General features: G+C 39.7%; 1 protein-coding gene across 1 annotated transcript in view; it reads left to right on the plus strand.

Moving 5' to 3' along the window:
• Positions 1 to 3,255: 3,255 nt before the first annotated feature.
• The window catches only part of ROBO2 (roundabout guidance receptor 2), a 599,260-nt gene continuing 584,192 nt past the window's right edge, over positions 3,256 to 18,323 (plus strand). Inside the window, exon 1 of the mRNA XM_042954335.1 lies at positions 3,256 to 3,316. Within this exon, the coding sequence (XP_042810269.1) occupies positions 3,256 to 3,316 (61 nt within the window). The remainder of the gene's footprint in view (positions 3,317 to 18,323) is intronic.

The raw sequence follows: 18,323 nt of genomic DNA on the forward strand, positions 1-18,323 counted from the left end.
TCTACACAAGGACAACTTTCTATGAGATATGAGGCCACACTTTTCTGCCCCAGAGGACAATAGTAAATGGTAGGTCATTCTCCTCCAACCTATCCCCCCCTTCTTCCCACACACACCCTTTCTGCCTCTGAGTGATTTTATAGATCACTTAAGGAAAAGCATCTATACATGGTGAGTCTATCAAGTATAAAATGGAATCTATCTTTTGTCCTATAAATTGATAGCCATGAGAAAACTCTTCCAGGTGAAATGTTCCAATACCTTCCTTTCTGAGACCTATGCTAAAACTTAAGGGCTTTAAATCTTTGTCTTTTGTTAATTTCTGTATTATTTTATTAGGAAGACTCTATTTTCAGAGTATTTTTGTTGTAGTCATGTAAGGAAATTAGATTTAGATAGAAATTGTGTGTGTGGGGGGGTATAGTATTTTCAGAGGATTGAGGTAGACTTTATAATCCCTTAAGCTAAATCTTTGTCAAAGTGTTTTAAAATACAAGTTTAAAAAATATCAATTATTTTTCAGTATTCAGATAAATACGAAATTTTACTCCAATGAATTTTGAGGTTTTCCAAGACTGGGGTATTAATTTAGTCTTGGCCCTTTGGGGGGAAAAAAAAACAAAAAGAGAAGAAAAACAAAAACAAAAAGATGTGCACGTTTAGTCTTTCTTTCAGAGAGTGGTAAGACAATAACACAGTCAGAATCCTTACTGTGAAGATTCCAGTGATTTAACTTCAGCACATTAATGCACTTTTTTTTTACAACTAAATAATGTAGATCAAAAGTGTCCTGAAATTACTCTTAGTGCTTCACAAGAAAAGTGGTTTGTTTTATTTTTTGCAAGACTATTTCATCACCATAATTTTCAAGCATGCTGAGGTGCCACAAGAGCTCTCCTTAATTGCTTAAGCGTCGCTGACCTTTTATTTGAAACACACAATATCACGTCCGTAACAGGCAAAGGAGAGCTGAATTAAGTGGCAACGCCAAAATGTATCCACCAAACAAAAGGCCTGAAACGGCCTCAAACAGAGAGCCTCTTTCCTAATATTTTCCAGTAGGGGGAACTAAAGACTCACTATCCAGCATTTAGCAGGGCTCGGGGACCTGCGTTGAGTTCCCATAACCCGCCTTCTAATCACCGGAACAGGCATCAAACAGCTACCAGTGAGCCTGTGATCACACGTGGGCCTGGCCACACCGGCCACACCGGGGGCACCGCAGACACTGGCATCCCTTTGATCCAACGTGGCCTTCCTTAATCATCCCCGGTCCTGATGGCATTGACTTGGTGTTTTTTGCCTTAATTTTCAGGGTCTGTCATCTTTGGGCTGAAATTCGGCTCTTTTTTAGCTTCTTTTAGCTCAGTGGGTTTTCAGCTTTCCTCCATCCTGTGTTTTCCGAAATTTCCTTTCAGAGTTGCCAGTCTCTGTGGGATAAGGGCTTCGAGTACACTCTCGCCCTCAGCTCTCTGATCCCCTCTCCCCATCCTAAGCATCTTCTGCTGAACTCCTTGCATGCCACAAACCCGCGTCAAACTCATCTTTGCGGGGTCATAAGGCAACTGAGTAACATAAGAGGGGATGCCACCCTTCCCCTCCCTTCTTCCCCCGGGGATTCCTCAGGGGGCCATAGATCTTGGCTAAAACAAGCCGGTAGAGGCTAGAGATTTCTGTTCAATCCCCCCCCCCTTCTTTTTCTTGTGCTTTTTTAACGACATAGGAAGCACCCACACACAACCTTTCCGCTTCGAAAGGTGGTTATATTTTGTTTCCTTTCCTTTTCTCCCTCCCGCCCAGCTTCTCATTTTGCTAAGAGGTGAAGAGTGAGTGTTTGTGTGATTTTAACGGGTAATGAGGCTGCGCCCTGGGTTCTGGAGGATGATCTTTTTCCAGAAAGCGCGTGCATCTCGGGCAGACGGAGGGATGAATAATTAGGAAGGGCTTCCATGGAATCACTCACCGAGAAAATTACCTGCCCATTAAACGGGACGCCGCGAGGAGCCGGGGACTAGAGCCCACCTATCCCCGCCCCGGGCAGGAGGCGCGGAGACGGGGAAGGAGTTGACGGGTGGCTTGGGCTCCAAATTTGTTAATTTCCGCCCCCCGAGGAATCTCGGCTCCCCTCCCCTGCTCCCCCCGACTGCCCAGCGGGCTAGCGCCCCCTGCACGTGCGGGTGGCGGACTCTGGAGGTGGAAAGCTCAGCGCACCCCCGCGTCACCCCTGCCCCCCTCCCCGGGGCAGACTCCTAGCAGCTTTCGTTCCTCCCCACCCCTCCCGCCTCCTCGCCTTCCCTCCTCTAAGTCCTTCCACCCTCGGCAGCTGCTGGAGGAGGCGGACGCTCTGCTGCGGGGCCGCGGGAGCAGCGGCGGCGGCGGCGGCTGCAGCGGAGGGACTGACGGCTGCACCGGGGCGGGCGGCTGGACTGCGCGCTCCCTTTCGCGCCCGCTCCCGGGCTTTGGGCTCGCTCGCCCCGCTCGGCGGTCGCCCGCGGCCGCCCGGGTTCACCGTCGCTCTGAGGCGGCACCGCGAGGGTGGCCGCTGCCTCAGCCCTGCCCCTCGTTCCCTCCCTCCCTTGCAGCCCCACCACGTAGGAGTTCGGATTCTCCACCCGAGTCGCCCTGATTTCCCTTTGCCTCTTTCTGAAGCGGGAGTGGTGGAGGGAGGCAGCGAGGCTGCGAGGGAGAGGCCCGCCAAGTCGGCCCGCCTGCAAAGTGTTGCTTTGACACATCCTTATTATGGAAGTTAAGTGAAAAAACTCTGGACGTGGAGCGGCTACCGAGAAGGAGACCGGGCAAGGAAAACCAGTAGGCAGGCCAATGGTGTTTCGGCAGCGCGCTGGCAAGTTTGTGGAACACTTTCTAGGAATTAGGTCTTTTTCCTCCCTCTTCATCTTCTTGACTGCTGAAGAAAGAACTTGGCTTTGGAAGGCAATGGAGCCTGAGGACAGAGGGTTAGACACACTTGAATAATCCCTCCGGCTGGGCTGAATTTGTGGGAATTTAGGAAGCCAGAGTGTGGAAATACAGCAGCCTTTGGAGTGCCCTCTGTTAATTTGGATGGAGCTAAATGTGCCCCATTCGAGACCTCTCCACTAACCCCTTCTGATCTTGCGATTTGCTCTTCTTGACTTTAATTAGCATCTAGGAAAGTCTAAACTTTGGACCTACCTCTTTTTTTGATACTTATTTTTGTACTTTTGCTCTCTGGGATTGGTTTCTTAAAACAATCTGGATCCTTTTTAATATGTCAAAATGAGTCGGCTGATGTTTACACAACTACTGCTCTGTGGATTTTTATATGTTCGGGTTGATGGTAAGTTAAAAATACTTTTATCCTCCTCCCACCCCCCAGAAAGCCCATTTATTTCTGAATGAGTTGTGGGCCATCAATAAAATGACATTGTGTCTATTAGTCCCTTTTGGTCAGGCACAGGGACTTTTGGGGGGCAGAGATTTTAAGTCTTTGTTTCTCAACTGCTGCAAGTGGAAGGCGTTAGTAGTCACCTATTGTTGTTATTATTGCAATTTGCTTAATTAATGGAGGAGTTGCATAATAAATAATGGGCTCTCAGTTTTGTTAGAAAAAGGAATATTACAGTAAATCTCTGGAATACTCTTGTGCCTACTGCTATTTGGTGTTTACTCTTGTATCTGAACTTTGGCTTAGAAATTCAAGTAAAGAAAAATAGTAATAGACACTTGAATGAAGGTTCAGTGGGTTAGGAATTTGAGGCAGGGTATCTCAGGGATTGATGTGTATCACTTGTATGCTGGTGAGTGCTCTTCTAGTGTGAAATCAGAATCAAGAATTTAGATCACAGGGAGAAAACTGTCAAAAGTAAGACTGGGCGAGGCTCCAGGAAGGGGGGAAACATAAGCTGAGGGCTGGCTGTGGGCACAGAACACTCAGCTCAGTCCCCAGTGGCAAACACAATGGGGATCTGAAACAGGTACTGTAGGTGTCTCCCTCTGGGTTGAGTCAGTCTGTCAAGCAGACAGCAGTCTGCCTCTGATTCTCCTGTCTTTTGTTCAGATATGGTTTCCTGGGATATTTTCACAGCATGTCAGTTTCTTGTGGGAGGATTGCAAAATCCTTTCTTGTAGCTCTTTTGAATGATGAGTGGAAGTAATCATTAACATGCTTTTTTTGTTAGTTCATAAGAAGTCGAAAGAACATTTGGTATTAACCTTCTAGGGTCTTCAGTTTTTAAATCGATAGAAAGGATATGTGTAAAGAGAAGACTGGAGCGTTTTTTTTTTTTTTTTTTTTTTTAATGTGGATTGTAGTACTTTAGATTTGCAATAATTGTACTTGTAAAGAATCTGTGAATTGGTCCAGATATTTGAGCCATCATAGTAGCATGTTGCTACATAAACTTTCCTCCAGCATTTGCATTGTGGACGAATTCATTATTTGGGACACTGCCTATTTTTGCCCGCCTGTAGGAGCTAACTTTGTTCCAGGCAGCTGCTGCTGCACAGAACCCAGCGTATCAGACTCCAAACAGGAAGGCTTTCTATAAACATGAGGCAGTACAGATGAGTTTACCTACTGTCAAGTGGCTGTTTTCAATCATGGACTACATGAGTACTTTTGCCCCCAGCGATAGTAGGCAAGGCATTCATGTGGGCACACTGCTTTTTCTTTTTTCCTTCTAAGTAGTAGATGTTTAGGAATTAATCATTATGAATCACACTGTGACAATATCTATAGTCCTACCTAATCATTCACCATGCATTTTCTTTTTCAATACATTTACCTTTACGATACATTTACGTTGACCTAACCAAAAGGTTTACGTATTTCTCCCAAGTGTGTTGGATTATCCTGATAAGGAGACTTTGATATAACTTTTTGGATAATATGTCCTCATAAACCATGAATTTACATATTTCAATACCAGAAATGCATGCATAAACTATATGTTAGACTATAGAATCATCACCAAGTTGTTTTTTTCTCTTTTGGAATTAGTGTGTAGCTAAGAGGAATACAATTAAATTGCTCAGTGGAAGTGACAGAGGGAATCAGAAGAGCTTGGTGTTACAGAATGTAATTAATGTACCAGGGTGTTTGGAGATATATGAAACAAATGCAATTAACCAGCTTGCTGGAACAGCAGTAGCAAGACATCGTTTCTCTCCTTCCTTCCCTCCCTCCCATCCTGCCTCCCTTCTTCTCTTCCTTCTCCCCCTTCCTCACCCCTCCCTCATGTCCCAGAGACACGCCTAGGACCTTTGTTCTGATTTAATATTATAGGGTAAGGGGAAAATTTATGTCTAGGCCACAATTATGCAGCAAAATTCATGGCAATGTAGTGAAAAATGTGCAGTGTTGAGAAGTTGAAAAGGTAATGGTAATTTTTTGTTTGTTTTTGTTTGTTTGTTTGTTTGTTTGTGAAACTAGTTTTTATATTTAACGTCTACTACTCCAGAAGCAAAGGAAGCTGTGGACACTTACTGAATGAGTACATAGAGCATACATTTGACATTGGATTGTCTTTGGTTTACTCCAGAACGATGACAGCTTCTCCATGGGGAGTGTTGAAAATTTGGGATGTAGACAACACTGCCCTCTAGGCTATCTCAACACACTGGGACTGAGTGCTCACATATATAATGAGTGGGTTGGTTTGTAAGATCTCTAAGCTCTTTCTCTTCCAGGATTCTATGATTTCTATTTACTTATTATCCTTCTTAGAAGTGTGTGCTTATTCTCCCCATGAATTTCAAATTTAGAGAAGCTTGTACCATTTCAAAGATATACTGACTATCCTCGTGCTAGACACAGAAATTAATTTTATTCAGTGACAAATGATACATAGATTTGCATTGAAATTTGCTTGGTAGGTTATTTATATGTGCATTTTTATAGTATGTGAAAAATGTTAGAGTTTTGCCTCCTCATAGAAGATATGTGCTAATATTATTTATGATTTTTCAGTATCCTGTGTCTGTAGGAATCCATAGAGAATAAACATTGAGTTAGTTGAGAGCTACAGACAAACTTTTCTATTTGGGTTGTAAATGAAGATTTTCTTATTTGATACAGAATAATGAATGGCATGCATATTTTTCTTTACTGTTCCATTGGAGAATATGTATCACGTTTAGCTTTTGTTCTCCAGATTTTCTTTATTTTTAAGTGAGACTGTGGTTTTATAGTCATTTACAGGGAACAGACATAAATTACCACAATGCTTTTTAATTACATCCATCGCCGTGCATTGTGTCAATTCAGTAATTTTACCGTTGTGAAAAGATATTTTCAAAATAAGAATAATGTTCTTATCTTTAATTCTTAATGTTCTTATCTTATATTCTTAAATGAAAATGGCACACATGATATTTGGGGAGAAAACGATAATGTGCATGCAGAGTGTAGATGCATAATCTCATACATTTTGCTAAAGTGTTTCTTTTAGTAATGGGCACATTATCATAGCAATATGTAGTCCACTTCAGAACTTAAACTGCCTGTAAATAACCTGAAATTTGTTCTTACAACTATGTAGTGATATCACTTTGAATTGGCTTTGTTTGAATAACCTTTGATTCTAGGCAACATGTGGATCTTAAACCAAAAAAGATTTCTTAGAACATCAAAAAAGAGTATCTTAAAAGAAAAAAAAAGCCATGATTATACAAAATAATAATAATAATTCTGGTCACCTCATCCTTGAGCAGCTTCTATAAAATAGCATCTTTGACAATAAAAATATTGATTTGTAAGCACATTGTACACATATTGGGATACATATACTGTAATGAGAGGAACTTAGTTATGTGGAATGTGTGTGTCTAGTAATATCTGCTTTAGTAGTTCCTGCAGTCTGTAGGAGGTACAGTTACCTCCAATGTATGATTTGGTTTTTGAAGGGTTTTAGTGAAAAGATCTCCTTTTATTTATCTCTCTTCTTCCCCTCTTCAACTCCTTGTCTTGACCCTCCTCTTCCTCTTCCACTTCTTCTTTCTCCTTCCCTCCCTCCCTTCCTTCCTTTCTTCTCCTTTTTTTTTTTTTTTTTTTTTTTTTGGACCAGGTGGAAAGAATTAGAGAAACATTTACATTTGAAGAGTGAAGAAGATTTGTTTCTTGAATGACAATTTAGAAAAATCTGCCTTTAAAGTAGATATATTAGGGGCGCCTGGGTGGCTCAGTCGGTTGAGCGGCCGACTTCGGCTCAGGTCATGATCTCACGGTCTGTGAGTTCAAGCCCCGCATCGGGCTCTGTGCTGACAGCTCGGAGCCTGGAGCCTGTTTCGGATTCTGTGTCTCCCTCTCTCTGACCCTCCCCCGTTCATGCTCTGTCTCTCTCTGTCTCAAAAATAAATAAACGTTAAAAAATTTTTTTTAAAAAATAAAGTAGATATATTAATAGTGTTTTACTTTTGGATATATCCAATTGGGGTCTTGACCAACACTTTTCTTTTGCAATACTCTATACCTTTATGCAAACTTATTTTGCATAGAACCAGTCTTTCTCCAGTTAGACAAATGGAAGTCTACTGATCTGTGTTCAGACAATGGAAATTTACAGACTGCCATTTTATAGATTTATTTTTAAAGGAAAATATTGTTATGTTTCTTATAGTGTATCCCAGTATAGACCAATCAACCTATCAATACATTAATATTAATATAGATTTTCTTCTTTCTTTAAATTATTGAATAAAGCATGAATGAATACTTACATAAAGTCTTTCAAAGGGAAATTCCCATCAACTTTTTCAATGTTTCCGTATATGTAATACCATGACAGAGACCTAATATACCATCTAAAGTATGGTATATTCACCCGATACCTATTTCTAATTCAAAACTGTGTTGGGATAACCTAGGCCTCAGTAGTTAGTGTTTTCTTGTCCATTTGCACCTCATTCTTAAGTTTTATCTAATCACGTGGTTTCATTTTTTTTTTTAAGTTTATTCATTTTGAGAGAGAGAAAGAGAGCAAGCTAACGTGTGCGTGCGCACATGGGTGAAGGGAGGAGCAGTGAGAGAGAGAGGGAGGGAGAGAGTCTCAAGCTGGCCTCACACTGTCAGTGCAGAGCCTGATGTGTGGCTCGAACTCATGAACCATGAGATCATGACCTGGGCCGAAATCAAAAGTCAGACATTTAACTGACTTAACCACCCAGGTGTCCCTAGTCACATGGGTTTGAAACCCATCTTAATGCTGATACTTCTCAAATTGCTGCAATCATTGTGTGAAGGAATATAGTGCCTGGAACAGTGTTTGACATATCCAGCTGACTACTTGACATTTTTGCTTGATATCTAATAAGCATATGTCACGCTTAGATGGTAAGTGGACTTACTGTGGTCATCATTTTGCAAAATACACAGATGTCAAATCATTATGTTGTACACCTAAAACTAATATAATGTTATATGTCAATTATATCTCAATTTAAAAAAAAATATCAAACTCAAGCTGATGATAGAATCTGCTTCTCATTTCCAGCTGAGTAGATGGCATCACTATTCATAGAGATTTTCATGACCGAAAACTAGAAGTCATTCTTGACTTATCCTTATAGTCCATATCCAACTTGCTAGTAAACCCTTTGAAATATATCCTGATGCCACTGATTTTATGTATGTTTGTGATTTTCCCACATTTAAGCATTTTCAAATATACAGCAAAGCTGAAAGAAGTCTATAGTGAACATTCTCCTAGATTCTAACATTATTTTACTGTACTTGATTACCACATACTCATCCATTCATCTATTCTTCTAAGCATCCATTATATATTTTTTAAAGTTTACATTTAACTCCATTTAGTTAACATACAGTGTTATATTAGTTTCAAGTGTACAATACAGTAATTCACCACTTCCATATATTACCCTGTGCTCATCACAAGTGCACTGCTTAGTAGCCATCACCTATTTAATCCATCCACCATCCCATCCATTATATTGTTTTGATGCATTTTCAAATAATTAGATACTAAACATTTCTTACTACTTTAACCACTACCGTCCTGGTCAAAAACTGGACTATTGCAATAGTTTGATAAATGATTTTCCACCTCCCATTCTTGTTCCTCTATTCCCCACACCTTAGCCCCATGCAAATTAGTTTTCCACACTAGACAAAGGGACCTTTTAAAAGCATGTAATGGCAGCTCCTTGCCTAGAACCATGTAATGGCTTCTACTCACAACTCTTCACAATGGTTTGCAAGACTATTCAGGCCCCTCTCTGCCTCTCTGCCCTCATCTGCTCACACTCCCCACCTGTATTTAAAACTTTTCTTTTTAATGTTCTGTTTCTGACTCAGGGCTTTTGCATTCATTCTTTCTTCTAACAGAAATATTCTTCCATGGATTTTTGCATGGGTAAATCTTTCAATTGATCTAATAAGTCCCTATCCAATAACATCTCTTCAGAAATATGGGCATTCCTATCTAAAATTACTTCCCTTAAAAGACTATCGGGCTTCTTCCTTTACCTGTCTTAATTTTTTTCATAGCACTTATTACCTCCTGGAAGTATGTGTGTGTGTGTGTGTGTGTGTGTGTGTGTGTATAAACAATGATAAAGGGACTGACACCTACCCTACCCGCAAGGTAAGAAGTTAGGCTGCCACAACGTCATGAATGCTGGGGGAAGAAATGAGACTTCTGGGTCAGAGGTGATGGAGTTCATTAGTCATGCCATAGCAAGTAGCATGATGTTATGTTTGTTTCAATTTACCTTGCCCCTGAAATGCCTTGGAAGCGGTATAGCGGGGCCCAGAGAGATTACGCACACATAGTGGGTTAGCCTTACAGTTGAGGGACCCTGATCTTGGGAACCCAGATAGTTTACACAGACAATAAGCACACTGCCTAACCTTTGCCTCAGAGGAAGATATTGTCTTGACTATATTGGATAATAAGCATATCTGCCTTCTGCTCTTAAGAGAGTCCATCTCAGGGGCGCCTGGGTGGCTCAGTCGGTTAAGCGTCCGACTTCAGCTCAGGTCACGATCTCACGTTCCGTGAGTTCGAGCCCCGCGTCGGGCTCTGGGCTGATGGCTCAGAGCCTGGAGCCTGCTTCTGGTTCTGTGTCTCCCTCTCTCTCTGCCCCTCCCCCGTTCATGCTCTGTCTCTCTCTCTCTCTCAAAATAAATAAACGTTAAAAAAAATTAAAAAAAAAAAGAGAGTACATCTCAAATTTAGAAGACTATTTGGTATCTAAGTATACTTGAAAAGATAGTTTTTAATAAAAGTATTAGTGGCTCTGCTAGCAAGATGTGCAGAAATCTTGCACATGGAAAATTTCCTCCCAACAATAGATAGTTAGAAATGTTTATTTATCGTCTGACTCTTTGAGCTTCTAGGGCAGACACTTAGTTTTGTCTGTCATGTTTAATAATGTTCCTCCAGTGCCTGGAGCGCTGGATGACACATACGAGATATTCAAATATTTGTTGAATAAATGAAAATGTGCTTATGGAGTCTTTTGAGATGTTTATTTTCATGCCCTCCTCAACACATGAAACATTTACCATTTGAGCAAGGTTTATTTATTTATTTTGGAGTCTGTGTGTGGGCACCTGTGTATGTGTGTCTAGTGAGAGACAGAAAGAGAGTTATCAAGCATGAGTATTTTGACACAAGTGACATCATTATTTCTGGTGATTCAATATTCTGCTTTTCACCTGGCAGAAGATATAGATTTGACCATCTATCTAACCAAGAATATTTTCTGTAGTGGTAGTTTTCATGGTCACTCTCCCCCCAAAGCCCACACTAATACTGCTGTGTTTTTTAATCTTTATTTTATTTATTTTATTATTTTAATGGTTATTTATTTTTGAGAGAGAGAGAAAGAGAGAGAAGCATGGAGAGATGGAGCCAAAGAATCTGAAGCAGCCTCCAGACTCTGAGCTGTCAGCATAGAGCCTGATGAGGGCCTCGAACTCATGAACCATGAGATCATGACCTGAGACAAAGTCTGATGCTTAACTAACTGAGCCACCCAAGTGCCCATATTTTATTGTTATTTATATATAGAGAGAGTGAGTGGGGACGAGGGGCAAAGGGAGAGAGAGAGGGAGAGAGAGAGAGAGAGAGAGAGAGGGAGGGAGAGAGAGAGGGAGGGAGGGAGAGAGAGAGAGAGAGAGAGAGAGGGAGGGAGGGAGGGAGGGAGGGAGAGAATAAGAATCTTAGGCAGGCTCCTGCTGCAGGGTTTGATCTCAAAACCCTGGGATCATGACCTGAGCTAAAATCAAGAGTCAGATACTCAACCAACTGAGCTGCCCAGGTGCCCCAACACTGCTGTTTTTTTAGCACACTGTTGAATGTTATGTGTATAGACAGGGAACTCCTTTAAATGATTTAGGTGACTTAATAAGAGCATACACATTTTCTCCCCATTAAGGAATGTTGACTTATATGATGCTATCTAGTTTAGAAATTGAGACTTTTCTGTACATTTAGGGCAGATTTCCATGTATGCACTAGCAAAAGAAAAGTGAATATTTAGAGATAGAATTACCTGGATTACTTCTTTTTTTTATTTTTTTATTTTTAAAAAATTTTTTTATACCTGGATTACTTCTAAAATTAGTCTCCAAATATATGGCTCACTAATAACTGAAAAAGAAGAAGATTAAACAATCCCCATAATGGGCGTTGTTCTACTCTATCTGCTATTGCAATCATTATGTTCAGGGCCCTATTTATCATTATTGATATTAAATTGAAATATATTCAAGAATTTGGTAGGTAGAACCTCTTTATGGACCTAATTTTGATTTTAAGAAAAAAATTCAAAGGATTCTTAACTGGAAAATGTACGAAAAAAGAAATAATAAGATAAGGGCCAACATAGACATCCGTAAATTTTGCTAATTAAATATTTTTTCTTCCAACAAGCTTATTGAAATGTAATTCATAGATTATGCAATTCACCTATATAAAATATACAACTCAGTGGTTTTTAACATATTTACAGAATTATATAACCATCATTACAATCTAATTTTAGACCTTATTTGTCATCCAAAAAGAAGGAAACCCTATATCCTACTTCCTCATCCACCAGTTCTCTGACAGTCCTAGGAAGCCACTTGTCTGCTTTCTGTCTCTATAGATCTGTCTATTCTCAACATTTCATGTGATAGAACCATATAATATAAGGTCTTTCATGACTAGCTTCTTTCCCTGAGTCTAATGTTTTCAAGATTCATCCATGTTGTAGCATATATCAATACTTCATTCCTTTTTATTGCAGAGTAGTATTCCATATCATTTTTCCTTTGAATTATTAATTCATGGACATTTAGGTCATTTCTACTTTTTGACTATTGTAAATATTACTGCTGTGAATATTTGTGTAGTAATCTTTGTGTGCACATGTATTTTCATTTCTCTTTAGTGTGTACCTGGAGTGGATTTGATGGGTCACATGGGAACTCTAATGTTTAACATTTGAGGAACTGCAAGACTGGTTTCCAAAACAACTGTACCATTTTACATTCCTACTAACAATATATAGGGTAAATATATTCTCTTAATTCACCTTGGAAAGCAAATATCGGATGGCTTTTATGAGTTGGATATGGTGTCTTATAGTGAAATAGTTTTAATATTATAATAATACACCTTAAATTTCCATCTATGCTCATTTTTTATCTCCTCAGTGATTGTCTTCTAAGTCTTCTCCAATCACTCCGTAAAGTTTTACAAATTGAAATTAACCCAAATTGAACTTTTCATTTTCAGCAGAGACTTCAGTAATACTAAATATGTCATGGAATGATTGCAAGTCAGAGCTAGAAGTTTTGCACTTGTGCAGTACAACTCTGTCATTGGTTGGACCCCTGTAGAACTGAAGCTCAGAGATTTTATGTGTTCTGTCACAGATCCCTTTGCTACTTAATGGTAGAACTGAAACTATAGTTGAGAGATGCTTTCTTTCTATGTATCATGCTTCTCTTGAGAGACAGTTTCCAACTTCTCAGCCCTGAAACTATCTTTAACAAGAATTCCAGACTCTTGTTACTGAAATGGCTAGTTGTTGGGGCGCCTGGGTGGCTCAGTCAGTTAAGTGTCCAACTTCAGCTCAGGTCATGATCTCACGGCTTGTGGGTTTGAGCCCCATGTCTGGCTTTGTGCTGACAGCTCAGAGTCTGGAGCCTGCTTCAGATTCTCTCTCTCTCTCGCTCTCTCGCTCTCTCTCTCAGGATCTCCCCCTCCCCACTCGCACTCACTGTCTCTCTCTCTCTCTCTTTCTCTCTCTCTCTAAAATAAATAAACATAAAAAAAATAAAAATGAAATGGCCAGCTGTTTTGTGAGCTTGTCAACAGGACAATTAGCTTGATACATTGAGGTGATTTATTTGACTTAGCACATGTTTATAGAGCATCCATTTATAAACAAGCCAACTTGCTGTGGGCTCTGTGAGGAACATAATGACCTGTTAAATAGTTGCCACCTTCAGCAAGATCCCCCAATGCAAGACAAGATAACTCATGTTGCAGTCACAAAAGCAAAAGTAGTGGCTGGTAAGTGGTTGAAGGTATATACAGCATAGTGTGGGAACTCAGGGAAGGAATAGTTGATTTCCAGCTGGTACAATCTGAGAGAAGTCAAGATCAAATGGGTCACTTAGAGGAAGAGTGGGGTCTTAATAGGCAGAAAGATTGGACATTACATTAAAGCAAAAGGAATAACAGGAGGAATGGTATGGAGATGCGAAGGTGTGCTAAGGGAAAGGCAAGACATCTAGTTGAATTGTAACATGGTTTGTCCATAAGGGACAAAGTGGAAGATGATTATCGAAAGGGAGTCAGTCAACAAACACTGTTGAGTGAGTTTGAGTAAATAATTTAAAGTTTTTATGCCTCAGTGTCCTTATCTATAAAACGGACAGGGTGATAATATATATTTTATACAATCAATGTGAGGAATAAATGTATTTATATATATATGTATGTATGTTTATATATGCACATATATACATGAAAACACATGTATATATATATGTATGTATGTTATATATATAGAAATTATATATAAAATGTTCTGAAGAGTGCCTGGTATATAACGAACACCATTTAAGTGGGGTTTTTTATTATTTATTTATTTATTTATTTATTTAATATTAGAGAGAGAGAGAAAGAGAGAGTGTGTGTACACAGAAGAGGGGCAGAAGGAGTGAGAGAGAGACAGAGAGAGAGAGAGAAGAGAATCCTAAGTAGTCTCCATGCTTAGTAGGGAACCTAATGCGAGGCTTGATCCCACAACCCCGGGATCATGACCTGAGCCAAAATTAAGAGTCAGTCGCTTAACCGACTGAGCCACCTAGGCGCCTCTAAGTGTTATTTATTGTTATTCTTATTATATCATTATTCCTTTTCTAGTGTGGACTATAAGCAATTTTAAGAGGACTTTGGCTATCAGGCTGATTATGGGCTGCATATGAGATGCATTTCATGATAATTTTCATGTCATCTTTCAAGTATGAGTCTTCGGGTGACTGATTAAGGACTTTTATTGCCTCTTAAGGGGAATCATCTGTGGCCACACCTATGCAACTGTGCCAAACATGCCAGACAGGTGTGTTACCATTGCATCATATGCTGATTGCGGAGGGATTCCCAAGTGAGTGGCATTATGAATGGAAGGAATCAACAAGAGAGGCCTACTGTAAATAGCAATTTGTTAACAAGTAGAGCATGCTCATATAAACCTGCATTTTGGTTCATGCTGACTGACTTACATTTTATCCAGAATATTGTTTACTTGGTGCTTTTCATATAGAGTACCGTGAAGATCAATATTGGGTAAGACAAACTTATTTGGTTCTAAGTAAACACTTCTGGTATCGAAAATCCTTTGTAAAAATTAGCAGTCTGCACTCATATTTTTTCTAAATAGCCTACTTATCTTTCTCTCATTTAGTATAGACAGTGACTCTAATAATTTTGACAATTATCCATTTATTAGATTCCCACATTGAGTGGTTGTGTAAATCAGAATGGATAACCTGAGTAAAATGATATCATCACTCTCGTGGAAGGCACACACTTTAGGTGGTCAGAAGCTCTGAACTGCAGCTTTTGCTTTCCTACTAATTAATTGTATGACTTTAGATCTTTACATTTTTTTAAAATGTTTATTTTTGAGAGAGAGAGAGAGAGAGAGAAAGAGAGAGAAAGAGAGAGAGACAGAGAGAGATCCAGAGCATGAGCAGGGGAAGGGGAGAGAGAGAGAGAGAGAGAGAGAGAGAGAGAGAGAGAGAGAGAGTCTGAAGCAGGCTCCAGGCTTGGAGCTGTTAGCACAGAGCCTGACGAGGGGCTTGAACTCACGAACTGTGAGATCATGACCTGAGCCAAAGTCGGGTGCTTAACTGACTGAAGCACCTGGGTGCCCCTAGATACATTAAAAAAGATGAGACCTGACTGTGTAATCTCCAGCATCCACTTAGCCTTAAATTCTATTATTGTAAGTAATTTAGTTTAATGTCTTATTGTTTATTCTTATGTTTGACTACAATTGAGGAGAAAATTTAGGCTGGAAAGAAATTATCTAAAACCATATATATCTGTCTTTGGGTGTAATGAGTTTATTGTCCAATCCGCCTAGGGTATAACCCTGTATTTTGGTGTGGGCTTAATGATGTGAATATGGATGATAGGCAAAATTGACTAGTCTTATGATTTGCATCCGCTTTTATCCATTAATGACCAGTGGAATGTATGGTTTCTTTATGAATAAATTGAATTAAAAATAATAACACTGAGACAACAATAGTCTTAAGCCAGTGTACTTAGCTTATGGCCACTGTAACTAGAACCATATGCAACCCAGCAGTTTTAGCTCAGGAAACTAACTGAGTTAATAGCCACTTTTTAACTTCCATCGTAAGGATTGATGTGGGATATTTTCCCCTAGCTCTTGGTCCCAAGCCTTTTTGGAAATAAGTTGGAGAACATGGAATAGAACTCAACTATTTCATTATATCTCTTTTCAAGTTTAAACAAGGAGCACCCACTTGAAAACTTTTTTGTTTGAAAGATTTGTCTAGAGGCACTTGGGTGGCTCGGTTGGTTAAACGGCTGATTCTTGATTTCGGCTCAGGTCATGATCTCAGGGTTCGTGAGTTTGAGCCCCACATCGGGCTCTATGCTGACAGTGCGGAGCCTGCTTGGGATCCCCTCTCTGTTCCTCTCTCTCTGCTCATCCCGTGTGCTTTCTCTCTCTCTCTCTCTCAAAATAAATAAAATAAACTTAAAAAAAGAAAAATAAATAAAAGTCTAAAACCTGTGCAATAGTTACAGACAATTAAAATGTTCATGGGGCTCCTGGGTAGCACAGTTGGTTAAGCGTCAGGCTCTTGATCTCGGCTCAGGTCATGATCTCACGGGTGGTGAGTCTGAGCCCCGTATCGGGCTCTGCACTGATGTTGCTGAGCCTACTCTGGATTCTGTGTCTCCTCTCTGACCCTCCCCCACTTATGTGCATGCTCGCTCTCTCTCTCTCTCTCTCAAAATAAACTTTAAAAAAAAGTGTTCAAAAGTATGGTCAAAAAAGGGAGAACTTCTGATTTTCCAAAAAATTAAGTGAAGAATTTTTCTTTATAAAGAAAAGGTTATACGTTGCATAAATCAAGGTTATGACACATTTTAAAGTTTTATAATATTTATTTCCAAATACTAGCAAATGCTAAAACATAGTAAAACTAAACATTTAAGTGAATCTGATAGTTATGGAATATGATTTTCAGGGTAACATTAAGGATGAACCTAGCAATAGCCATTCCAAGATGTGTTTGTATCTTTATTTTAAAGTGAACTTTAATGTATTGTCAAATAACAGTGTAGTTATTGACAACCAGTCTTATTGTTGATCCTTTGAACTACAGAAGACTTTTCACCTTTCCCTCCTTAATATACAAACAGCTTGTGTATTCTAAAATATCTTTGAAGGGCACCTAGGTGGCTCAGTCGGTTGAGCATTTGACTTCAGCTCAGGTTATGATCTCGAGGTCGGTGAGTTCGAGTCCTGCATTGTGCTCTGTGCTGACAGCTCAGAGCCTGGCCCCTGCTTTGGATTCTGTGTCTCCCTCTCCCTCTCTCTCATTCTGCCCCTCCCCCACTCATTCTCTTTCTCTCTCAAAAATAAACATTAAAAAAAAAAATCATTGCATGGCAGAAACTACAACAGGAAGCCATCACACAAATGCCAATTATGTGAACCCCTCCCCAACTGGATCATCTATTGGAAGAGAAACTGAGTAAGAAGGATGTAACCTTTGAAAAGAAAATGCCAGATAACTGAACATTCTACAGCACTTTTTTTTCATGAAAAATGGACTGTGAAGAGTTAGAACATGAATTTGATGGCCTCAGAGCTACTTTTTTCACTGCAGTGATAGTCTCACAAGTTAAAAGTTAACAATGAAAACATATTTCCATGGTAGCTGCACCCTGTACTCACAAATCTTCAGCAATCACTCAGTTGATTTTTCAGCTTCCTTTGCTCCTCACAAGTGCTGTTTAATAATTTCACCAGAGAAGAAGTGCTAACAGATTTAACTGGGGAGCTCCTCACTCACCATCTTGAAAACATGTAGGTGATTTTGTAGTGAAGTATGTTTTTAAGTGTTTCAATCCACCTTTGTGATTCGAAAGGCTGGGTAATGTCAACTTGTAATACAAAATGAAGGAAAAAAGAATGAGAAAAATATGTATAACATGTGGGTACAGATTGTGGGCAAAGATACTTCTTATCCCTCTGCCCCATACACACATGGCTGTAAGATATGAAGAAACTTGAGTTTTTTGATGCCTGCCCTCTACTCACAATCCAACAGACAACTTTTATTTTAAGAAGAACATTTTCCAGGCTATGAATTATTATTGTACTTTTCAGTTAAACTGTAACACCTGTGATGTTCACCAGTTGGATCTTATGAAACTCTCTCCAGATTTTTGAGGCTCCCAGTAAATGTGTCTCATTGCGTTAGGTTTAAATTCCGAGTTTGTTTAACTTTTCTTTTCAGAAAGTGGTTTTTATCTTTCTAAGCAGCAGCTAAACATGGCATGCACAGAAAGACAACCAGGCACTTGCTTTTATAGTCTGTCTTAGGATGCAATTTAAGTGTTCTGAACATGGAGTGCTTGTAGGAGTTTACACATAATCTTTGCATTAGAACTAGTCCAGGAGGTACAAGGATGTACCTGGGAGGGGCAATCTCTGTGAAGGATGAGAGGCTGGTGGGGTGGGGGGGATGTTGGAAAAGTGAAAAACGGAACATTTGAATCGAATGAATTGGACCAGCATTTGAAACTCTACTATATAGCAAGTGGACAAGT

This window comes from Panthera leo, chromosome C2, assembly GCF_018350215.1.
Source record: "Panthera leo isolate Ple1 chromosome C2, P.leo_Ple1_pat1.1, whole genome shotgun sequence".
Taxonomy (NCBI): Eukaryota; Metazoa; Chordata; class Mammalia; order Carnivora; family Felidae; genus Panthera; species Panthera leo.